Below are 20,391 nucleotides of genomic sequence, written 5' to 3'. Positions count from 1 at the left end.
AGGTGACGGGACGCCGGGGTGGAGGGGGCGGGTGGGATGGTGCCTCAGCCTCTTCCCGGGACTGACAGTTGGGGAGAACATCCCTCCCCAGCGCAGGCGGAAATGGGTCCTTTGATAGTCCAGCCGGGAGCGTGTAAGGAATGCATGATTTGGGATAAAGGAGAACTTCGTCATGGTTTTCCGAGTCCAGGCGGTCAGGTGCATCTGTGGTGCTGAGCGAAGCTGAGGTCAAGCCAGGAGCCCAAGTCACAGCCAGGTCTGGAGGCGGTAACAAGGATGAGGCACAACCCAGTGACCTCCAGGGACGTCTGTGGTGACAAGGGAGGTGCAGAGCCCTGGTGTGGGGATGCTCTCAGGGCCCTGACATGGTGCCTGCCCCAGAGTTCCGCTGGCCCCACGGCTCCGCTGAGCTGGGCCCTTGAGCCTTGCAGGGTGCTCGGCTGGCACCACTTCCAGCCGCTTTGTGGGGCCCTGAGGTGGTGCTGGAAGCCTGGGGCTGAGCTGGGAACCGAGCCGACACCTCCTGCCCGGGATGGTCCAAGCCAGAGGACCCCCCTTACACGAGACAGATGTGGACGTGCGTGGATTTGGATTGTCTTTAACGTTCGCGTTTTCGCTAGGGGAGTCTGCCGCCTTAGCAGAGGTCGCGGGCGATGAGGTGGAGCCGGCAGAGGGTTATCAGGGGCCTCTTCGGCAGCTGCTGCGTGTGCGCTGTCCGGAAGGGCGGATGGAAGGCTGTGATGTACACATGCCCCGCGCAGCCGGAGCCTCTCCGAGGCGAGTGCCCGCTTCCGAAGGAAATTCCAGTTTGGTGATTCCTGACTCAGCCTGACAGCCGCCTGTGCCAGCAGGGGGGTGGGCGTGAGGACGGGGGTCAGGGGGGGCTCCAGCCGTCCCTCAGACCCCACTGAGGTCGAGGTGCTTTGAGGGCAGCCACAGAAACAAAGCCAACAACGAACCGACCTGCCTGTCTTTCATGCCTCGTTTCCACATCGATTTGGGCCAGAGGTTCCCCCTCCTTGTCTGTGTGGGCGAAAACGTGTGAGCAGTAGCGTCGCCTTTGACTGTTATCCACAGAGCTAGCGGGAAGGGCGCGGGGGCAATTCGGTTGGCATTGGGTCTTCTGGACCCAGTGTCCCAGCTGTCACTTTGTGTAGCTTTTCATCATCACCTGCAGGTTCTGTTAGAGCGGGAAACGCGTCCGAGGCTCCCAGACTGGGCGTCTCTCCCCTGCACGGGGTGCTGCTGGCGGTGTTTGGTCGCTGATCGAACCACGGGTGCCCCCACCCCGGTGGCAGCTGATTTTCGGCAGTAAAGTACCTTGCGAAGGCGGTGAGAAGTTTCTGCCTGAAAAGCACCCGCAGAGGTACTTCTGGCTCCGGGGAGGGGTGGAGGGGAGATGCCGGCGGCTCTGGTGTGTGTAGCTCAATGAACTCGCCTGCATGAGACTTCTTCCTCAGGTTTCCAAATTAAATCGTAGAGTATTTAAAGGTAGAAAACGCTTCTTATTTCCTCTGTTGCTTCCAACAACATACCCTGCAGGAGACATCCTTTTAGCCAAGCTTGCAGATTGATGGTTGGGTGTGTGAGCTGCGGGCTTTGTCTTGGGCTGAAGCTGATTATCCCCTCCCATGGCTGAGCAGAGAGCATTATAAACAACTAAACCACATAACAAATTAACAGGCGGAGGCTGAACCAAGTGGCAAAACATCAAGCCTGAACTGTTTACCAATAAGTTAGGAGACCTCCTTAATTCTTGTTGGGCTTAGAGACGTCCTCACTTTATCTCAAGGACGGTGTAATTAGAAAGCCTCCTTCGAATTTTATCTGCAGGGCACACTGGATCTAATCCTTTCCTCTGTGCGTTTCTTTTCTGTCCCCAGAACCATGTGAGGGACGCTGCTGGGGCACAGGACACGCACGGGGAACACGAAGTTGCCTTTCCCAGGATGGATCAGAGGAAGAACTGGCCTCGGGTACCGGACTCCGATGGCTGGTCGGTGGCTTTGCTCTGTCTCTTCCTGGCATCGCTCTCCCGAAATGTGTCCAGCAATGCCTTGTTCAGCACTTTCCACTCTGAGAACCGGGACTGGACGTTCAACCACCTGACTGTCCACCAAGGCACCGGAGCAGTCTACGTTGGAGCTATCAACAGGGTTTACAAGCTTTCGGGAAACCTGACCATTTTGGTGGCTCATAAAACTGGTCCTGAGGAGGACAATAAATCCTGCTACCCGCCCCTCATCGTCCAGCCTTGCAGCGAGATCCTCACCCTCACCAACAATGTCAACAAGCTGCTGATCATTGACTACTCTGAGAACCGGCTGCTGGCGTGTGGCAGCCTCTACCAGGGGGTCTGCAAGCTGCTGCGCCTGGATGACCTCTTCATCTTGGTAGAGCCTTCGCACAAAAAGGAGCACTACCTCTCCAGTGTCAACAAGACGGGCACAATGTATGGGGTGATCGTGCGCTCGGAAGGTGAAGATGGGAAGCTCTTCATTGGCACAGCGGTGGATGGGAAGCAGGATTATTTCCCCACCCTCTCCAGCCGCAAACTTCCCCGGGACCCGGAGTCATCAGCAATGTTGGATTATGAGCTCCACAGTGACTTTGTCTCATCCCTCATCAAAATCCCCTCAGACACCTTGGCCCTTGTTTCGCACTTTGACATCTTCTACATCTATGGTTTTGCCAGCGGCAACTTTGTCTATTTTTTGACTGTCCAGCCAGAGACCCCGGAGGGTGTCTCCATCAACTCCGCCAGCGATCTCTTTTACACATCTCGCATCGTCCGTCTCTGCAAAGACGATCCCAAATTCCACTCCTACGTCTCTTTACCCTTTGGCTGCGTCAAGGGGGACACGGAGTACCGTCTCCTGCAAGCGGCGTACCTCTCCAAGCCAGGAGATGTGCTGGCAAAGTCCCTCAATATCACGGCCCAGGAGGATGTCCTCTTTGCCATTTTCTCCAAGGGGCAGAAGCAGTACCACCAGCCACCCGACGACTCTGCGCTCTGCGTCTTCCCCATTCGCACCATCAACACTCAGATCAAGGACCGCCTGCAGTCCTGCTACCAGGGGGAAGGCAACCTGGAGCTCAACTGGCTGCTGGGGAAGGATGTCCAGTGCACTAAAGCGGTAAGGATGCTCCAGCTGTTGGCCGTGGTAGCCCTCGAGGACCGCTATCGGTGCCTGCCCCTGTGGCACGTGAGGTTATGGAACAGGATCAGTCTTTCTGTGCCTCAGCTTCCCTGAACACAGAGCAGACATAGCAGTCCTTTTGCTCTTTAATGCCTGTTGTTATCAGGCAGCGGTGATGACAATGAAAGGAAGGGGCAGCGTCAGGGCAGATGAATAAAGGTGTCCAGCTTGCTGGAAGTCTTTGCTGTTCCCAACCTGGGCCTCTGGAAGCCAGAGGAAAGGTTCTCCCCCTTCCCCGCACAGGAGGGTGGTACCAACAAACCAACAAGATAAACACAAATTACAGTTGCTTCTTTTGTATTTCTGTTCAGCTGATTTCTTTAATCTTGATTCACATGCAGATTGTTCCTGGGCTGACTTGAGAATCCCTGGGGCCGCCTTTTGCCGGGCATATTAAGTTTGGCTGGTGGGAAGAGATAAACGTGGGTGAAATGAAATGAAGGGGCAGAGAAGCTTGAGCTCTGGCTCGCGCGGGGGAGACTCATCCCGTCGCAGTTGCAACTAGACGTGCCTGAGCGTTTGGTAGTTAATGTCCCCTGTGGAAGATAAGTGGATTGCAGTCAGTGTGATGGTGAGCGGCCACCCGTGCCACCACCCCACCACCTATGCCATGCAGGAATTCACTCGAGCGGTCTCAGCTGACATGGCTTAATAACACCTAGCTGTCGGCATAGTGATTTTTCCCTCACTTGTGGCAAATGATGTCCCAGGGAGAAGCCAGAATCCATATTCCCTGTGTATTAGAAGGGAAACTGAGGCACAGCGTGGTGGCTTGTGGGAAAGCACAGCTGGGCGGCGGAAGGAGCATCTTCCTGCTCAGCACTCGAGTCATTTACATTGCCAGAGATGGTTCCCTGTGTGGTCACCCCCTTTCCAGGGCAGCCAGGCTGGTGCTTTCCACCAGCCCCGTGTTCATGTAGGGTCTTCAAGGGAAGCCTTTGCTGATGTGGAGGTGCTGAGCACCTTTCTGCTAATACTACTCAGAAATCAGGTCAAAAGGAGGTGAAATGAATGGAGAAAAGAGTTCCTGCATGGGCATGCAGTGGGGTTAAATCCATGAGCAAGCTAGTAGATTTAGAAAATGAGTGGCAGTCCAATAAGTCTGTGGGACTTAGGGTTCCTCCTCAGCCCTGTCCAAACACATTTTGGAGCAGCTGCAGTGTCTTGGCCTCAGGCAGTGAAGGGAACGAGCCATTGCAGAGGGTGGCTGAAGCCGCAGTGTCCCTGGGCAGGAGGTTGGGTGGTGGTGATTCCCACGCTGCTGTCAGCATCACTGGCTCCCCTCCACGTGAGCCCGGGTGTGTGGGGCAGCCCCGTGCTCCGTTTCACTCACGGTTGCCCCAAACCTTTGTCTTTTCAGCCAGTCCCCATCGATGACAATTTCTGCGGGCTCGACATCAACCAGCCCCTGGGAGGCTCGACGCCGGTGGACGGGGTGACGCTCTTCACCTCGAGCCGGGACCGGATGACTTCCGTTGCTTCCTACGTCTACAATGGCTACAGCGTGGTGTTTGTGGGGACTAAGACTGGCAAGCTGAAGAAGGTAAGCTTATTGCCGTGGCTTCAGAGGATCCATTTTTCATCTCTCTTGGGAGTCTCTGATGCGCGTAGCTGCTGCTGTGTCTTACAGATATTTCCCAGTGTGAAACTGGGAGCCAGTCAGGAGGAAAAATCACAAGGTTTGGGTCACAGAGCGCCTTGCTTTGGTGAGGCAAAGTTCATCCATCAGCACTGTCAGTACAGAGTGGTGTTGCTGCGGTTTCTTTTGAAGCGGAGAAGTGCCGAGCCTTGGGAAAGGTGCAGGGAAACTGCTGCAGCCTGGTCCTGGCGAAGGGACCAAACGGGGCCACGGGGTTCCCATTGCTCTGCGGTGTTACAGCTCCAGAGCATCCCCTTGTTTGGGCTGAGGGCACCTTCCCATACTTCCAGCCTGTGGCTTCCTTCAGCGGCAGGATAATACAGGTCTCAACACCCTTGTGTGCCCAACCTGCCTGTATGTTGCAGCCTCACCCGGTTGTTTGTCTGGATTTTTTTTTTTTGCGTTTTATCATTCAGTAAACTACTGTGTGTGTTTGTGGGGCTGATGCTGAAATTATCAGGGCAATAATGGGCTAGTCCGATGAGAGACAAGTGAGGAGCTGGCTTGCAACCTCTGAGTTTGAGGGAATCTCAGCAGGCTGTATCCAAGGTCTCCGATCTTTTTGACACACTGATGGAAATCTTGCGATAGTTTTGAGTTGTGTCCCAGCAATCCTTGTGTAGAAGACTGTGAATTAGAAAGCTTTCCGGTGATGGCAAAATTGCTGGTGGTGGCAGGATGTTTGGTCATGGAGAGAGAGGAATGGGTTAACTTGGCTGCTTTTGGAAACCCAGCCTCAGGGCAGAGTCCTGCTGCTTCTCTCTGCCTCTTCCCTCCTGCTCTTCCCTCTGACAGTTGGATGATTGATCAGTCCTGGAAGATAACATTCCTCACCCTCTGCATCACAAAGCTGGGGCTAGTTGCCCAGGGCAAAGAGATGCTCCCGCTGGTTTCCTCCCCCAGCGAAGGGGGTTGGGGGCTCTGGTGGGTTTTGGGATTTTAAAGTCAAGCTGTGATTTATTCCCCCCCCCTCCCCGTATTTTCTGAACCGCTCTTCATTAAGCAGCGTGCAAAGGCTGGTCAGGCCCGGTCCTACATCTCCTGAGTGTGGTCCTCGCTAGTCCTCTCTCTCAGGAATTCTGTATTTAAAGTGCGTGTGGAAATGGCCTTGGGGTGTGCAAGAGGAGGGGAACCCCCTGTGTTGGTGTTAGAGTTGGAGCTGGCGCTGGAAGCCAACGCTGCTCCAGCAAAACCAGCCTTGGAAACGCTGCCCTGGAAAGCTGAGATCCTTCAAATGAACCTAAAATATAGATTATAACGTGAGGTAAACCCACTAAGTGCAGATCCTGCTTCTTCCTAGCAGGGAAAGGGTTAACAACTGTAATCAACAGCAGGCTGCTAATTTTTTGTGTCCTTAAGCAGCAGGGAATTTCTTCCTCGTCTATCCAGGAAGATACAAGGACAGGCAGATAGTACACTTGAATGTCTGCATCATTTTAATTACATCAGTTCATTAATATTCATTCAGCACTTTACAAGGGCTGAGCAGCGGTAAGTGAGGTGCCTCCCTGGTGCCTCCCGGGGCAGTGGGGGTTGGCAGCCCGGGGGGCGGTGGGCTGGAGAGCCGAGCCCCCTCTCCTCCCCCTCTGGTACCCGGAGGTTTTTCCAGGGAAATGGGTGGAGGAGGCACCCTCAGCTCCTCGCACAGGCGTGTGCTGTCACAGTTCAAGGCGGCCGTGCCGCCTGGTCCTTGCAGTGGTTTTGGGGGGAGATCGGGGAGGTGCCTCATGTGGAGGCGGTTAAAGCACACCAGGTATTTACTGTCACATCCCATCAATTATGTAGGATTACAGAAGAAGCAGTTTTAATTCCTAGTGCTATTCTATGTTGAACACCTATCTTTTTGGTGCGGAGTTGGTCCATCCGTGCCCATCCCCTTCGCTCTGTCCGGAAGGCGGGTGGCGGGGCAGGACTGGGGCAGACGGGACAGGAGGGCTGTGGGAATCCTTCACCTTTTGCCTGTGTTTGAGCTGGTGGTAGCCAGGCACTGAGAAAATCCGGTTCCTCTCCCAAGCAAATTCATCCCAGGCGCTCACTGCAGCCAGCCTTCCACAGCATGTGCCGAGAACCCCCATTTAACGAGCATCAGAGTTGTCCGCAGCCGATGAGACCTCTGCCTCCTCTTATCATCAGCTGGAGCGATCACTGTCCCGTCCGCCGCCGCGTGGGGCTGGGACTGGGACTGTTCTTCTCTGTCTGGCAGTCCTGTCCACAACTTTAGTAAATCTTTTCTCATTTGGTGGGTGGGATTATCTTTTACGTGGCCTAAGAGGGGTCGTGTGAAGCGTAGGAAGCAGCTTTGCATTGAACTGTGGGGCTCCTGGGGGATGCAGAGCGGGCGTCGCAGGCCCCGCGGGAAGGCAACAGGTTGGCTCCAGTTCTTGTGCGTGTTCCAAGACCAGACATGTCTCGACGTCGGCGAGTGCTCAGGATGCTCAGGACTGTTTCCATATCTCCTCTTCCCCCATATGTGAAATGAGGATGGTAAAAATGTGCGCACCTCTGTAAGTGCCAGAGATTTACAGATAGATGCCTTGCCTTCTCCAGCTCACCACCTTGCATATCTGCCTACACAATTAATGTCTGAAAGCTACGTCACACCTATTCCCGCTCCTGCAGCCGTTGATTTACTCTGGAAGCAAGCCGGTGGCTCGGTCTGGGGTTTCAAAGAAGACGCTTTCGTGTAGCTGGAGGAAAGAAGTCAGGCAGCCAGCTCTGAAATCTTTCAAATTTGTCTGTGCTTCCCCAGCGAGAATTCATTACTGAAAACGCTGCGTTATCTCACTGATGTCCTTCTTCCCATTAGCCATTCACCCAACTGCCTCATGCGACGTTCCCTGGGAGAGCAGCGGCTGCTGCTCCTTCAGCCTCTCTCCTCCGAAGGAGCGGAGCGCTGATGGTCCCCGTGTCCCTGCCTGCCCGCCCACACATCCCTGCCTGCGCTCTTCGGTACAGCCCCATCCGTGTTTGCTAGTTCTTCCCCTTCCCTGTCTCCTGGGTACATTTGAAGCCCCTTTTTGCTCCTTTCGGCAGCCAGCGCTGGCTGCCGTGTCAAGGGAAAAGTTTTCTGTTGGCCCGGGAGCAGCGCGGAGCCCCGTGGCGAGGCTGGCAGCTTTCCCAGGCTGAGCTCGCCGCTCGCTTTGCCCGTTTCGGAGCTCCGCGGGGTCTGCCCGGTGCGGGGCCGGGTGACCCGTGGAGTCCGCACAGCTCGGCCGCGGGTTCAGCGTAGCCGCCGCGCTGCACCGGGGGGGTGTTGGTGCCGGCGGTGCTGGCAAATAAGTCAATAATATCAGATAAATCGGCTGACAATGAACTTGGCATCTTTCCTGCGGGGAACCGGAGCATTTGCCGGGGTCAGGGTTTGATTCAGGGTTGAGGATGTGCTTCTACGTGCTGGGGCTGCCCCGGACTGGTCGGCTGCCCCTCGCGCAGCTGCTGCCACACGTGAGTGTGACCCTGGTTACTACTGAAGGGGGAGAAGGATGAATCGATGGATCTATTCTCCATTAAATCTCAGTGCTGGAGGAGGAATTTTCTCACATAGCACTGATTCCAACAACCCCACGCAGTGCTCCAGGCGTGGGGCGGAGTGGCTGGAAAGCTGCCCGGCAGAGAAGGCCCTGGGGGGCTGGTGGCCCGCTGGCTGAACGTGAGCCAGCAGTGTGCCCGGGTGGCCAAGGCGGCCAACGGCATCCTGGCCTGTGTCAGGAGCAGTGTGGCCAGCAGGACGGGGGTGGTGACCGTCCCCCTATCCTCGGCACTGGTGAGGCCCCACCTCGAGTGCTGTGTTCAGTTTTGGGCCCCTCACAAGAAGGACATTGAGGTGTTGGAGCGTGTCCAGAGAAGGGCAACGGAGCTGTGAGGGGTCTGGAGCACACGTCTGGTGAGGAACAGCTGAGGGAGCTGGGGGGGTGCAGCCTGGAGAAGAGGGGGCTGAGGGGAGACCTTCTCGCTCTCTACGGCGCCCTGACAGGAGGGGGTAGCGAGGGGGGGGGTCGGTCTCTTCTCCCAGGGAACAGGTGATGGGACAAGAGGAAATGGCCTCAAGTTGCGCCAGGGGAGGTTTAGGATGGATATTAGGAAAAATGTCTTGTGGAGCACCGGCACAGGCTGCCCAGGGCAGTGGTGGAGTCGCCATCCCTGGAGGTGTTTAACAGACGGATCGACATGGTGCTGAGGGACATGGGTTAGGGGAGGGTTTGGCAGTGTTGGGTTGATGGTTGGACTGGGTGATCTTAAAGGTCCCTTCCAACCTCGCCGATTGTGGCTCGGCCAGCCCGCTGCCCCTCGTGTTGATCCGCCTGCACGCGGGGCCCGGCTCGGGCAGGGGACTCCCGGTGCGCGCGGTGCCAGTACTGTACGACGCGGCTGCGCCCCGCGGCGCCCCCGCCACTCCCTGGCAGCCCTCTCCTCTTGAGAACTGCTGCTCCTCAGCAGTTTCCTCGAAGCGGGTGAAAAGCAAATGTGCTGATGCTGCCGTGACCTTTCGGATAAAGCGCAGGTACGTGGGATGCAGCTCTCCCTGCAGCTCGGTGCTCTAACGCTCCTTCCAAAGCCTCTCAGCTTCGTGGCCGGGGCAGCGAGGGGGAAGGGGGTCATGTTAGAGACGTAATCGTTCAGAATTGTGGATTCTGCAAGAAAACAATTTTCATCGAGCAAAATTAGAAGAGACATTAATGCAACCAGTTAACAGCAACTAACTGCTGGGGGGAGATGTGTCGGCTTGCTTGTTCTGTTTATGGGCTTCATACAATTCCATCAATATTGATGGGTGATGCCTTTGATTTTGACACTAATCATTGCTAGGAATTAAATTTGCAGCCATATAATTAGGACTGCTATTAATAGGGCCTCAAGCTAAGCACTGCTGTGCTAGTTGTCTTTTTCCTGATGGAAAATGGCATCCACGGAACTCAGCTAATGCGGTGTGCCTGTTAGGTGCTGAGACTGATGTGAAAATTACACTCGCTATATTTAGAGGGGCTCCTCTGAAAGGCACACGTATGGGGAGGGTCTGACATGGAGGTTTCCCAAGAACTGCCCTGGAGTTTCCCTTAAAGTTCCTTGTAGTTTGCTGCTCTTCTCTTAAGATATATAAACTGAGTGGGAGAGAAAGATTGCAGGAAGAAAAGAGTAACCGTCAGTTTGAAGGGCCGCTGTCACGAGCCTTGTTTCCACTTCAGCTCCCCTTCCTCGTGCAAATCTCTCCATTTATTTCTCCCGCCCAATGCTGTTTCAACTCTCTCTGTCCCTGTGCGTGCCCGGTTTCATCTCATCAGGCTGAGCACGGTGGCTGGGATGGCAGCACGGCTCACCACTGAAAATCAATCTTGTATTTTCATCCCAAGAGGTGTGTTTCTTATTAGATCTAATAAATCGGTGAAGTGCCCTTCATTCAGCTTGTCAATGGAGGACATTGTTTGTGATCAAGAACAAATATATGTCTGGTCTATGTCTGACAGTGCACCGTCTATGTATCACTTCGCCGTCACTCTGTGTGTGCCGCCGCGGGAGAAGCGCAGTTCCTGCAGCGGCGCCATCCCTCGCCTGCCTTCACGTGAGCTGCGTGCGCTCCTGGACGGCACATGCGATGGCTCCCAGGGAAAAGCGGTAACGGTGACATTGTACCTGGTTTTCACCCAGCACTGAGTTGCTCCGGTGGCGATAAGGCTTTGATCCGTGTGCTTGAGGATGCTCGGAGCGGCGCGGCACGCTTCTCGGAGCCGGTGTGTGGGCGCTGTCCCGGTCAGGTCCGGCGTTGGGCTCTGCATCCAACGGTCCCTTCTACAAAAGGAAACGGAGAGTGCTCGGCATCGTCTGTCTCCGGTGTAAACTTTGGTGCTACAGGCAAGGCCTCAGGTTTGGTTATTTCAGATGCCCTGAGGTGAAGCATAGTGTGCGCATCTCCGTTCATACCCGATCCTCCGGGATAAACGGGCGTCAGACATTGTCGTGAGCCCCCGTGACGCCCTGTCCCACTTGCAGCTTCAGTCAGTTCTGGCGCGCAGGGTCACCCGGGAAGAGCCGCTTGGGCTCGGTCCGGAGAAGAAACGCTACGGAAGAATACGTAGCGCTGTAAGTAGTTTTCATGATTGGAAAGACGTTCCTGTTCACCTGTTGAGTGCCTGAGCGCGGGGTGCGTAACGTCTGGCCTTGCTTTCCACAGAGGCAAAGCTCCGCTTTTGCAAGGGACAGCGGTAACTGATGGGATTACGCAGTCAGGGGAAAGGTGAACTTTAAGTGTGGTGTTGTGCCTTGCTATGTGGTATTTTATTCAGCTTGGCTGATTTAATTTGTTCCATTAGTGGGAATAACAAAGGTCTTTCGCAATGAAATATACGTCCGAACCTGTCCTTATCTGACTTCATTCTGTGGACGATTATCTCATCCTTTTAATTTACCCTTAATTATCACCCCCGCACACGTTCCGTAGCACTTTAGGAAAAAGTCCGTTGCATGAGTGTGTAGAGAGGCCAAGAGGACGTCGGGCTGTTGCTGAACGGATGAAAATCGTCCGTTTGCAGATGCCGTCCAAAGGAGGTGCCTCGCTGGGCTGTGAGGGCGGGGGCTGGGCTGACTCGGGGATCCATCCGTCGCCCTCGGAGCGCAGCCCTCTGTGGGACACAGAGGTGTCCCCGCAGAGGTGTGAGATGGCGGATGGTTCTTGCTTGACCGAAGAAGTTGTTTAATTGAAAGGTCTGAGAAACAAGTCTCTGGTTTTGCCCTAGGACGTGAAATAAGGGAGTATTTATTTGGTACTCTATTGCTGGTGATTTGCTCTGGTGTGGCCGGAGAAGCTGGGATTCTTTTTCTCCCGGAACAAGGATGCTCCAGCCTCAGACAGTAATTCCCCTTCGCTTCCATCTGTGCGTAAGCGGTGCTGTCAAACTGTGACCCCAGAAATGTGTCCCCAGAACGCCTGACGGTCCCTTACATTTGTTATTGTTAGTAGCCAGAAATGGGAGTCTGTCTTATTAATTGGAATTTGTGCAAGGGAATATGGAAAGTGATGGAAACCAAAGGAGAGCATTAAGGCGCGTGTTTCAGGGCTGGAGAGGGGGCAGAGCTGCCGAGTCCCTCTGGACTCTGGTTTTGAGCAGTTCAGGAATGTCCCCACCACCTCTTAATGGCATGAAATTGGCCTCCTCTGCTCCCAGCGTTACTTCTCCAATTCTGTTATCTGTTGCCTGGCAGAGCAAGTGAAATAAGAAAATAAAAAAAAAAGAGAAGTTGGGATGTATTTTTATAGCTGCTGGAGAGCTAAGGGGCAGGCGCCGAGGAGACGCTATGGGTGTGCAGTGGGGCCGGGTGGGCTCGGGGTCTGCCTTAAGCTCGCTCTTGGCTCATGAGGTGCCGATGGCTCTGGTTCTAACTCAGGTTCAGGCACCTCGAAAAATCAGCTTGAAATCTTCGTTTCCAAACGAAGTGGAGCTAGTAAAGGCTGCGAGTGGCGGGACAGCCTTCTGCATGAACAAGAGCCCGCCTCGCAGATCTCGCCAGCTCCACCAGCGGCAACCAGCAACCTCACGGCAAGAGGCTCTGCCCGCCCGAAGGCGTTTCTCTCGGAGAGAGATTCGTCTCTGGGGTTTGGTTCTGGCCCTCCCCATCAAACGCTCCTACTGATTGTCTTAAGCATCCCAAGCGTAGGGCAGGTAGTGCTGGCGTTGCCCGCAGGAGGTGTCCCGCTCCTGGGGCCGGGGCAGGGGGAGGATGCTGCGGCTCCCGCGCTGCCGGGCGTCCCCCGCGGCGTCCGCCTCCCCCTGCACCACCCTCAGCGCCGCGGGGTCCGGGGAGGTTCGACACGAGGTCTCTCTCGGTGCCTCCCTTAGGTGCACACAGCCTTAAAGCAGAAAAACGTCTCACCTCTCGCCTTCCCCAGTGCCCGTGGGCTTTTATACGGGCAGGATGAAAGCTCGGAGCGGCACGCGTGAGGCTAAAGGGGGATTTGAGCTGCATCAGTCTGTGCACTTTGGGACTAGTTACCAAAGTAACTATTGGGAAATAATTACCAAAAAGGCTGTTTTTCCCCCTTGTGCACGTAAGGTTTTTTTTCTTTAACATATTTAGATGATAATTAATCCCCACACCTTTTATAAGAGGTTTTAATCTCCTTTATGAGCATGAAGTGAGGCAGAAGTTATTCCTCCTCCGTTCCATGCTAGAAGCAGAACTACGTTTTCATCTCGTTCAGTAATGCATTTCTTGAAGTAATCTTGGTGAAAAATGTCAGGAAATACCAAACTATTTTGTGAATTCATGTTAGTTTTCTGCCTGTCCCCTGCTTTCCTCGGAGTGCAAATCTGAAGAAGTTGCTGTGTTCTGGATGCTGTTGGTTTTGGGGGGAGGGCGGTGTCAGACTCCCGCCTTTCTATTTATGAGTCAAGAAGTTCATGCTTTCTTTACTATATATATTTTTCTGCAGGCTTTTAAAATCCTCAGAGGTCAAAATAACATGAGTTTTGGTCCATTTGTAAGATCTTAAATCCCTGGGTGGCAAGAAATACTGTGAGAAGACCATGCTATGCTGCTTCTATAAATGCCTTCTTGAGGCAAAAAAAAAAAACACAAATGTGGCAAACAGAAGTGTGCTGAGAGCGACAGGGGAATCCGCAGGAAGAGTCCCGTGCGCTGGCACGGCCCCCACGCTGCTGCTGCTGCAAAAAGGTTGGGATTCGGGGAAAATCAGGGAGGGAAATGCCGTGCAAAGGCAGTGCCGCCACAGCTTGTGATGGGACTTGCCGTTCGGCTGTCCCTTGTGCGTCTCTGACTGATGCCGCCTTTAATATTTCCTCAATCCCCCAATCAAGTTCACCACCCATTGTCGTTAGGGTTGCTTTTTGCTGCTGGCCAGGACGGCGAGAACGTTAGCGGGGCTGTAAAATACTGCATGGTTTGCGAAGGCAAATCCATCACTTGAGCATCTGCCCCGTATTTATGGATGCGCCAGACAGGCGCGGATTGGCCGCGGGCAGTCTCTATATTAGCGCGAGTCCATTACGCCCGTTATGATGCATAGTCTCCCCACCTCCCCCTGCCTTTTATTACCCTCTTTTCATTGCTGCGGAGGTGCAGGGACAGGCAGGTGCCTCCGTTTCTCCGGCCTTCGGGGAGCTCTGGCGGGCAGCCCGGCCTGAGCGGGGGTGGAGGGACAGACGGCTCTGCCCGCGCGCGGTACGGAGCTCCGGGGGCTGGGCGGTGTGGCACCCAGGGGAATTCTGCACCGGAGATGTTCCCCGGGGTCTGTGGTGGGGACAAAGGCTTTCCTGGCCACGACTTGGGGAAAAAGAGCACCAAAACGCTAAGCCTAAACATGAGGGCTTATTACCAGCGATGGCAGCAGCTCTCGGCTCTTCTCCCAGCCCCCACCCCGGCACGCGTGCTGCCCGAGGGGCTGACGCATTCCGTCTTCCCACCCGTTTAGCTTTTGGTTGTTTTTTTTTTTTTTTCCCACTGTCACCTTAACTGTAGGTTGGAAGATTACGGTCATTCATTAGGTGTGTCTCAAAGAACTCTGGGCTGATGCTCATGAGCAGGGAGGGAGCCGCCTCTGGGGACTGGGGGGGTACCGTGAGGTGAGGGGCGCTCGGATGGTTCTTCTCATGTTGGCCACTAGTTTTATTGAGCTGACATTGAATATGTTACTCAAGCTTGCCGTTTTCTGCTCTGTAATTTGAATGTGCACATTGCGATTTACCCCCCTGTCCACGGCCATATCCCACCTGGGGCTCGGGGGGCGCTGGGGACGCTCTGGTCACAGAAAGGTCTGGGACGGAGGAGACGCGGCACTGACCCCCTCTGTCAGGCGGTTCCCCCTTACGGGCAGGTTTCCCTGTGCGTCCACTCCCTCTCTATAAAACGAGGACCCTTTTCCCAGCCCTGTGCTCCAGGGCTCGCTGTGCCATCCCACCGCCGGGGGACGATGGCTGGCGGGGCCGAAGCTGCCCAGTGGTGACCGAAAGCTGTCGGCCCCGTCGGGGTTTGCACAGGGCTTTGCGTCGCGTTCCCGGTTGGGGCTGAGCTGAGGGAGCTCCCACCAGCACCGCCAGTCCATACTGGGCAGCCTGCTGGGGCCAGGAGAGGATGGTGGAGGAATAATTGGCTGAGCGAGGGTTTGCGATTCCTCCAACACACGCAAAGAGCAGAGCGCGGGCAGCAGTGGGGGCAGGACTGGAATAATGAGTAAGTGGGTTTGGCAGCATCCATCCCGTCATCCCCTGCCTGCTCCGCTGCCGGGGACCCCAACACCTTTCCCGATTGCTCCTTCTCCCTTGGTTACATGGCTCTGCATCAAATAGAAACATGTAGATGAAAGTGATGTGCACTTAAAATGAATGTACACATCATACAGCCTAGCTATTATACAGCGTGGGATTTTTTTTTTTTTTTTTTTTGTGGTAAGCTGCTAAATTATTTATTGTGTGCTGGGCTTTAATCTCCTAAACCTGCCTGCAGGCCTTGAGCAAACCAGCCGGAGCATCCCGTAAAGCGCACACGCCAGGCAGCAGAAAGCGCCGCCAGGACTGTAGGTGGTAATTGTTCCTCTTGCCTCGGCCTCTTCCTCCCCGTCATCAGCTCATTAAAAGCAGTGGGGCCCGTTAAGTTGGTCATTGCCACTAACTTAGAGAGTGATTTGCATTTGCTGCTTGGAGCGGATGCCAATCCTGAGATCCCCCTTAGTCAGAAAGAACAAGAGTGGGTCCCTCGAGCGGCTCAAAGTAAAGAAAAAGGGGGAGGAAGAGCGGCCGGGGTAAAACGGGGTCTTTCAAACAAACATCCCTGTGCCTCCAGCTGGGAGCACTTACCTTCCCGAGCGCTGGGAGCGTTCGCAGCCTGCAACCTCCCAGCTCTGAGTTAACATTTGGCTGACTAATGCGATGTTTGCTTTTGCTAGTCATCCTGCAGCCAGTGGCTTATTAGCGGGAAAACAGAGCATCCTTTTGCCTGCTTTCAGTTCGGAGTTTCTTTGATGCTTTTTGCCTGACGCTCGTAAAGCTTCCTGCTCTCAGAGACTTTGTACCGCGAAGGCAAGGGAGCACGCAGAAGTGAAGGGGCTCTCCTGGTCTTATATGCTTAAATTAGTGAATGGCAGAGTTGGAATAAGACCCGAGTCCCCTCCTGACACCTCCTCCTTTCTGTGGACTCTCAGACCAATTGCTCCTCTTGAGCATATTTGGGCGAAATCCTTCTGCAGAGCTTTGAAGCCAAAGGAGAGCAGGCTGACCTCCCCCCGGTTTTCTTCTCGTGCTTTCCTTGTGCAGAGCCCTTCACGTTGGGAACTTGGTGTTGTCATTGAGAAATAAATAATTGGGGTAATCTGGAAGGCATGGGCCGAGGGGCAGGTATATCGGAAGAGAGACTGAGACGTTTGAAAGACGAGCAGGCTTTCTGCCTGCGGCTTTCCCCCCAGCAAAGGGGATAACATCCCTTTCTCACTTCCCAGGGAGTTGTCTGGAAATTACTTTGTGATCCAAAGTGCAAAGAAAACAAGATAAATACTGAGCTTCACTCTTAGTAATCAACTGATAAATATGTTTAAATGTCCCACATTTCATCCCATTGCATAGGGCACAGCTAATATTTGCCCTTGATTTCTGCAAGGCTGCCCACTTCGATGGGGTGCTCCGTGCCGGGGCACCGGCGCGGGCTAACGGCGAGACGGGTCTGTGCCGCGGTTTTCCCAGCACCGGCACCGCACCGGTGTTTGGCTCGTGATGCTGTTCCTCTGAGGAGCTGTTGGAGTTTCTTGCCGCGTTCCTGTTTTCTGCTGGAGATGTGTCCTGCAGCTTGCGCTTATTAATTAAAAGCGAAAGTGGAAATTCCCTCGGCGTGATTCAGCCCAGCTGCTGCGAGAGCTGCCCCCATGTTTCCAGCACTTTTCCCATTGAACTGGTAGGACGTTTAATCAAGGGACAACAGGCATCGTCTCCCGTTTCCCTGCGGTTTGCTAAACTCGGCGCGTGGGATGCTGCAGCGTGAGGAAGGGACTGGGCCTCCTGAGCTCCTTTTCTCACTCCGGGAAGCTGTTTAGGAGCGTGGCTGGGGACTCACCAGCCATAAACTCTAAAGACTTAACTTTGGACTTATTTTCAGCAGTTTGGACTGGATTTACCCCTCCCTGCAAGAAGGAGGCACTGACCTTTAGAAAAGCTGTGGGGCTTAAATGATGACAGCACGGCCAGAGAGGAGGGTATCCACATAACTGATAAAAGCAGAGTGTTCAATATCGGTAGCTGAGAGAGCAGTCAAATCCGCTGTGTACCGGGGAAACCCTATTGCCACTGGTGGGGTTTGACTGGGGTTACACCGATACCAGCAGCCTCAGAGCCCGGATTGCCATGGAAATGCAGCAGCAGTGGCTGCAGAAACCGCGTGCAGATACGGCCAAGCAGCACAAAATGCCAGTTATGGGGTGGGAGAACAGTGGCTCCATATTTGCTGAAGAAAACGAACAAGAGTAATGTTTTTCAAGTGTGCTGCATCGAGACAGTGATTGTTCAGCAACCTGTGATCAGAGGCACCGGGCAGCCCGGGTTCAGCAGGACCGATGTGTTATTCCTTGATGAGCGTTAAAGAACAGTCGATGCCTTCTGGAAAATGTTGATAAAGCTCTCTTTTCAGAATCATTTCTGCTTCTCTAGCACAAATGTACTATTTCTTGTTTGTCTGTGTTGTGTTCTTCATTCATTCTTTTATTATTGGGACATTTACATGAAAACAGCATTTTTCTTGCTCTTGTAGCATATTCCTCAATTGCAGCTGCGCTTCTTCAGCCGGAGATCTTTGCCTTCCCTCGAAATGGGGCTGCCCCTCTCTCCTGGGTGTGATTGCATCCGCACTGGCTCAGGGACACGTGTAGGGGGATGGCTCATCTTCAAGCGAGGCATCCACTGTGTTCCCACGCTCCAGAGAGGGCTGTTACGGCTCCATGTTCAGCCCTCGCTCTCCGCTCTCTTTAAGCCATGTTGTAAGTCGGTTGGGATGCTCAGTGCATTCGTTTTCTCCCGCGCGCAGGAATTGTTTGTACCCTTCCAGCAGAAAGAGGCCAGCGTAAAATCCCCAGGCGGGAGGAGTCCTCTCGGGGTTTGCCAAAGGGACTGGCTCTGCTGCAGAGCTTTCAGCAGCGGGAGAAGCGGTTTTGAAAAGAAGAGCTGATGGAGATGTCTGGCAGGTAGTGAGTATGCGCGATAATGTCGACTAAAGAAAAAACCAAAAGCGGGTGTTCAGGGCATAAGTGATGACACAGGCAACGTGGGATGATATATTCACTCACCCCAGACCCTGCTTGCAAAGAGGCAGCGTGAGCTGAGCTCCCTCCCCTTAGCAGGCACCTGGAGAGGGACCCGAAGGACCTTCGCTTCTCTGGGTGCCTCACGCCGCTCTGCACGTGGAAAATGGAAACTCCAGATGTGTTAAGCTCATCTTTAATTTCCTCTTGCTCCATTTCTGCTGTAGCCTTGCTTTGGGGGTTTGGCGTTTAGGTGCGTTTTTGCTGGCATCTGGATAAGCTTGGGATAAGACGCAAAGAGCGGCGAAGCCCGCAGGGGAGCGGGGGCTGCTCTGCCCGGGGCGGCGGGATGGGCACCCCCCTCCTCGGCCCCCCCCGCCCCGGCGCAGCCCGGCACCCCGTGCCTGGCACTGGCAGCAGCTCTGCGGCTGCTGATTCATGGAAGCAAATGCCTGGGGAGGTGAAATTCCTCCCCTCTCCGCTTCTCTCACCCCTGACCCCGCTACGTTTCTTCCTTCTGACCCCCGAATTTCCAATCTGACCTTCTGTATCGTGCGGCAGGGAGGGCGGGCAGAAGGGCGAGCAGAGGGCAAGATGAGTTTGGCTGTATTTGGGAGGTGGGGGAGGTAAAACCGAAAGCCGAGTGGTGGCTGGAGGGGTGAGGATGCCGTGGGGTGCGGGGTGCGTGCGGGGGGCCGCTGCCCCATTACTCGGCGCCCGTCCTGAATACTTGTGGGTGCATTTAGTTTCCTGAAATATAAAATTTAAGCGAATGGCTTTAGGTATTTCATCACCGCCCTGTGCTTACTCTCACCACCCAGCCGAGCAGCGCTGCAGGGGGGCAGCAGAATCACCGTGTGTTGCCGGTGGTGTGGGGCGATGGCTCTGAGAGCCCCAGGCAGGGAGGGCTGTGCTCGATGCTCATGGCATTCGGTTTTTACCGCACAGGTTGGCGGCAGCTCCTGCTCCCCGTCTTCTCGGGCAGCCAGTGCCGGGGACGTGCGGTGTGGCTCTGCCTCGACGGGCTGTGGCGTTTCTGCATCCAAACCCAAACAAAGGCGATGTGCTCGGTCCGGTCATCCCATCTGAGCTTGCGTCTGCGCAGCCCCGTGCGGCTCCTTCCCCGCTCTGCCGCAGCAGTGGGTTGTTCTCACCCTCTCTTAGAGCAACAAAAGCAAAAAGCGCTGCTTTTCTCCCCCTGCAGTAAAATGGCAGAGGACCCCGGCTCTGCCCCGGCTGAAGGAAGCGCGTTTCCAGTGCACAAGTAGGACTTAATTGTCCTCCTGGGACCTTCACCCGCACCCTTTGGTCCGGGGCTCCGGCGCAGCTCTTGCCCTTCAGCCCTGCCCGCACTATGGGATGAGCTGCCGGTTCATGACTTCTACCCTCTCTGACATATTGCTGGGGGGGGGTGGTTTAAAAAAAGAAAAAGAAAAAGCCCTGCTGTCCCAGGCAGAGGCAAACTGATGCTGTAAAGTGGCCCAATCTGTCTCTGTCCCCCCCCCAGCGCGTTGTTTGCTCTCCGAGACCCCTGGGAGGGCCCCTGTCGATAAGGTGCTGCATCTTGTCGTAGCCGAGGCGAGTCCTCCGGAATGGATGTGGAGGCTGGGAGCGCTCAATATCCTCCCTGACAGGTAGAGTCTCATTTAATAGGATCCTGCCATATTCATTACCCCGGCGAAGCGGCTGTCGGCCAGGAGCGCAGGTGCAGTGCGCGCCCCGCCGCCCCCCCGCCGCCCCCGCCTGCACAAAGGCTCTGTGTGAATAAGTATGCAGTAAATGTCTCCCTCGCGCAGATTTATTCCTTCATTAGGTATTTAAATACATTCTGCTGTATAGGATGCTTCTGTGAGGCCGCTGCCTTTTCTCTCGGTGGAATAAACGTGATGGCTGAGGAACGGCTGTCCCCGGTGCCGAGCAGAGCCGCGGCGTTTTCGGCAGGGAGCGGAGGAGTGCGATGGGAGAGATGCTGACGGGGTGCGGGAGCGTCGCTGCGCGCAGGGAGAGGGTGCCCGGGGGGGGGGGGGGGTGTGCGGGCAGCCCGGGAGACGGGCGAGCAGGAGGCGCGTGAGCAGGGGGCTGGATGCCCCGGTGGGTTCTCGGTGCTGGAAGGGACCGCCGTAGGTTTGTGCACGTCCCCAGTGGCACGGACCCGCTGTCCCTGCCGTCTGCAGATGTGTTGACTCGTGCACGCAATGGCGCGGTCGGCAACCGGCCCTTGGGCCGCCCCAGCCCAGCTCAAGGACCCAGACCCGCTGGCTTTGTCACGGCGGGGATGCGTCCCAAGCGGCTCTCCTTCGCCTTCCCCTTTCCGGCAGGTCGGACCA

The 20,391-nt window shown here is 55.1% G+C and overlaps 1 protein-coding gene across 1 annotated transcript in view; it reads left to right on the top strand.

Annotated features, from left to right (window-relative positions):
* Positions 1–1,949: 1,949 nt before the first annotated feature.
* Positions 1,950–20,391, top strand: part of PLXNA2 (plexin A2) — a gene marked incomplete at its 5' end in the record, with an annotated part of 154,785 nt that continues 136,343 nt past the window's right edge. The window contains 2 exons of the mRNA XM_082494522.1: positions 1,950–3,137; positions 4,561–4,743. Coding sequence (XP_082350648.1) covers positions 1,950–3,137; positions 4,561–4,743 — 1,371 coding nt within the window. The remainder of the gene's footprint in view (positions 3,138–4,560; positions 4,744–20,391) is intronic.

The sequence above is a fragment of the Vanellus vanellus genome (genome assembly GCF_965231255.1).
Source record: "Vanellus vanellus genome assembly, chromosome: 23".
Lineage (NCBI taxonomy): Eukaryota > Metazoa > Chordata > Aves > Charadriiformes > Charadriidae > Vanellus > Vanellus vanellus.
The sequence above is the reverse complement of the archived record's forward strand: the minus strand, read 5'-3'. Positions and strand labels throughout refer to the sequence as shown.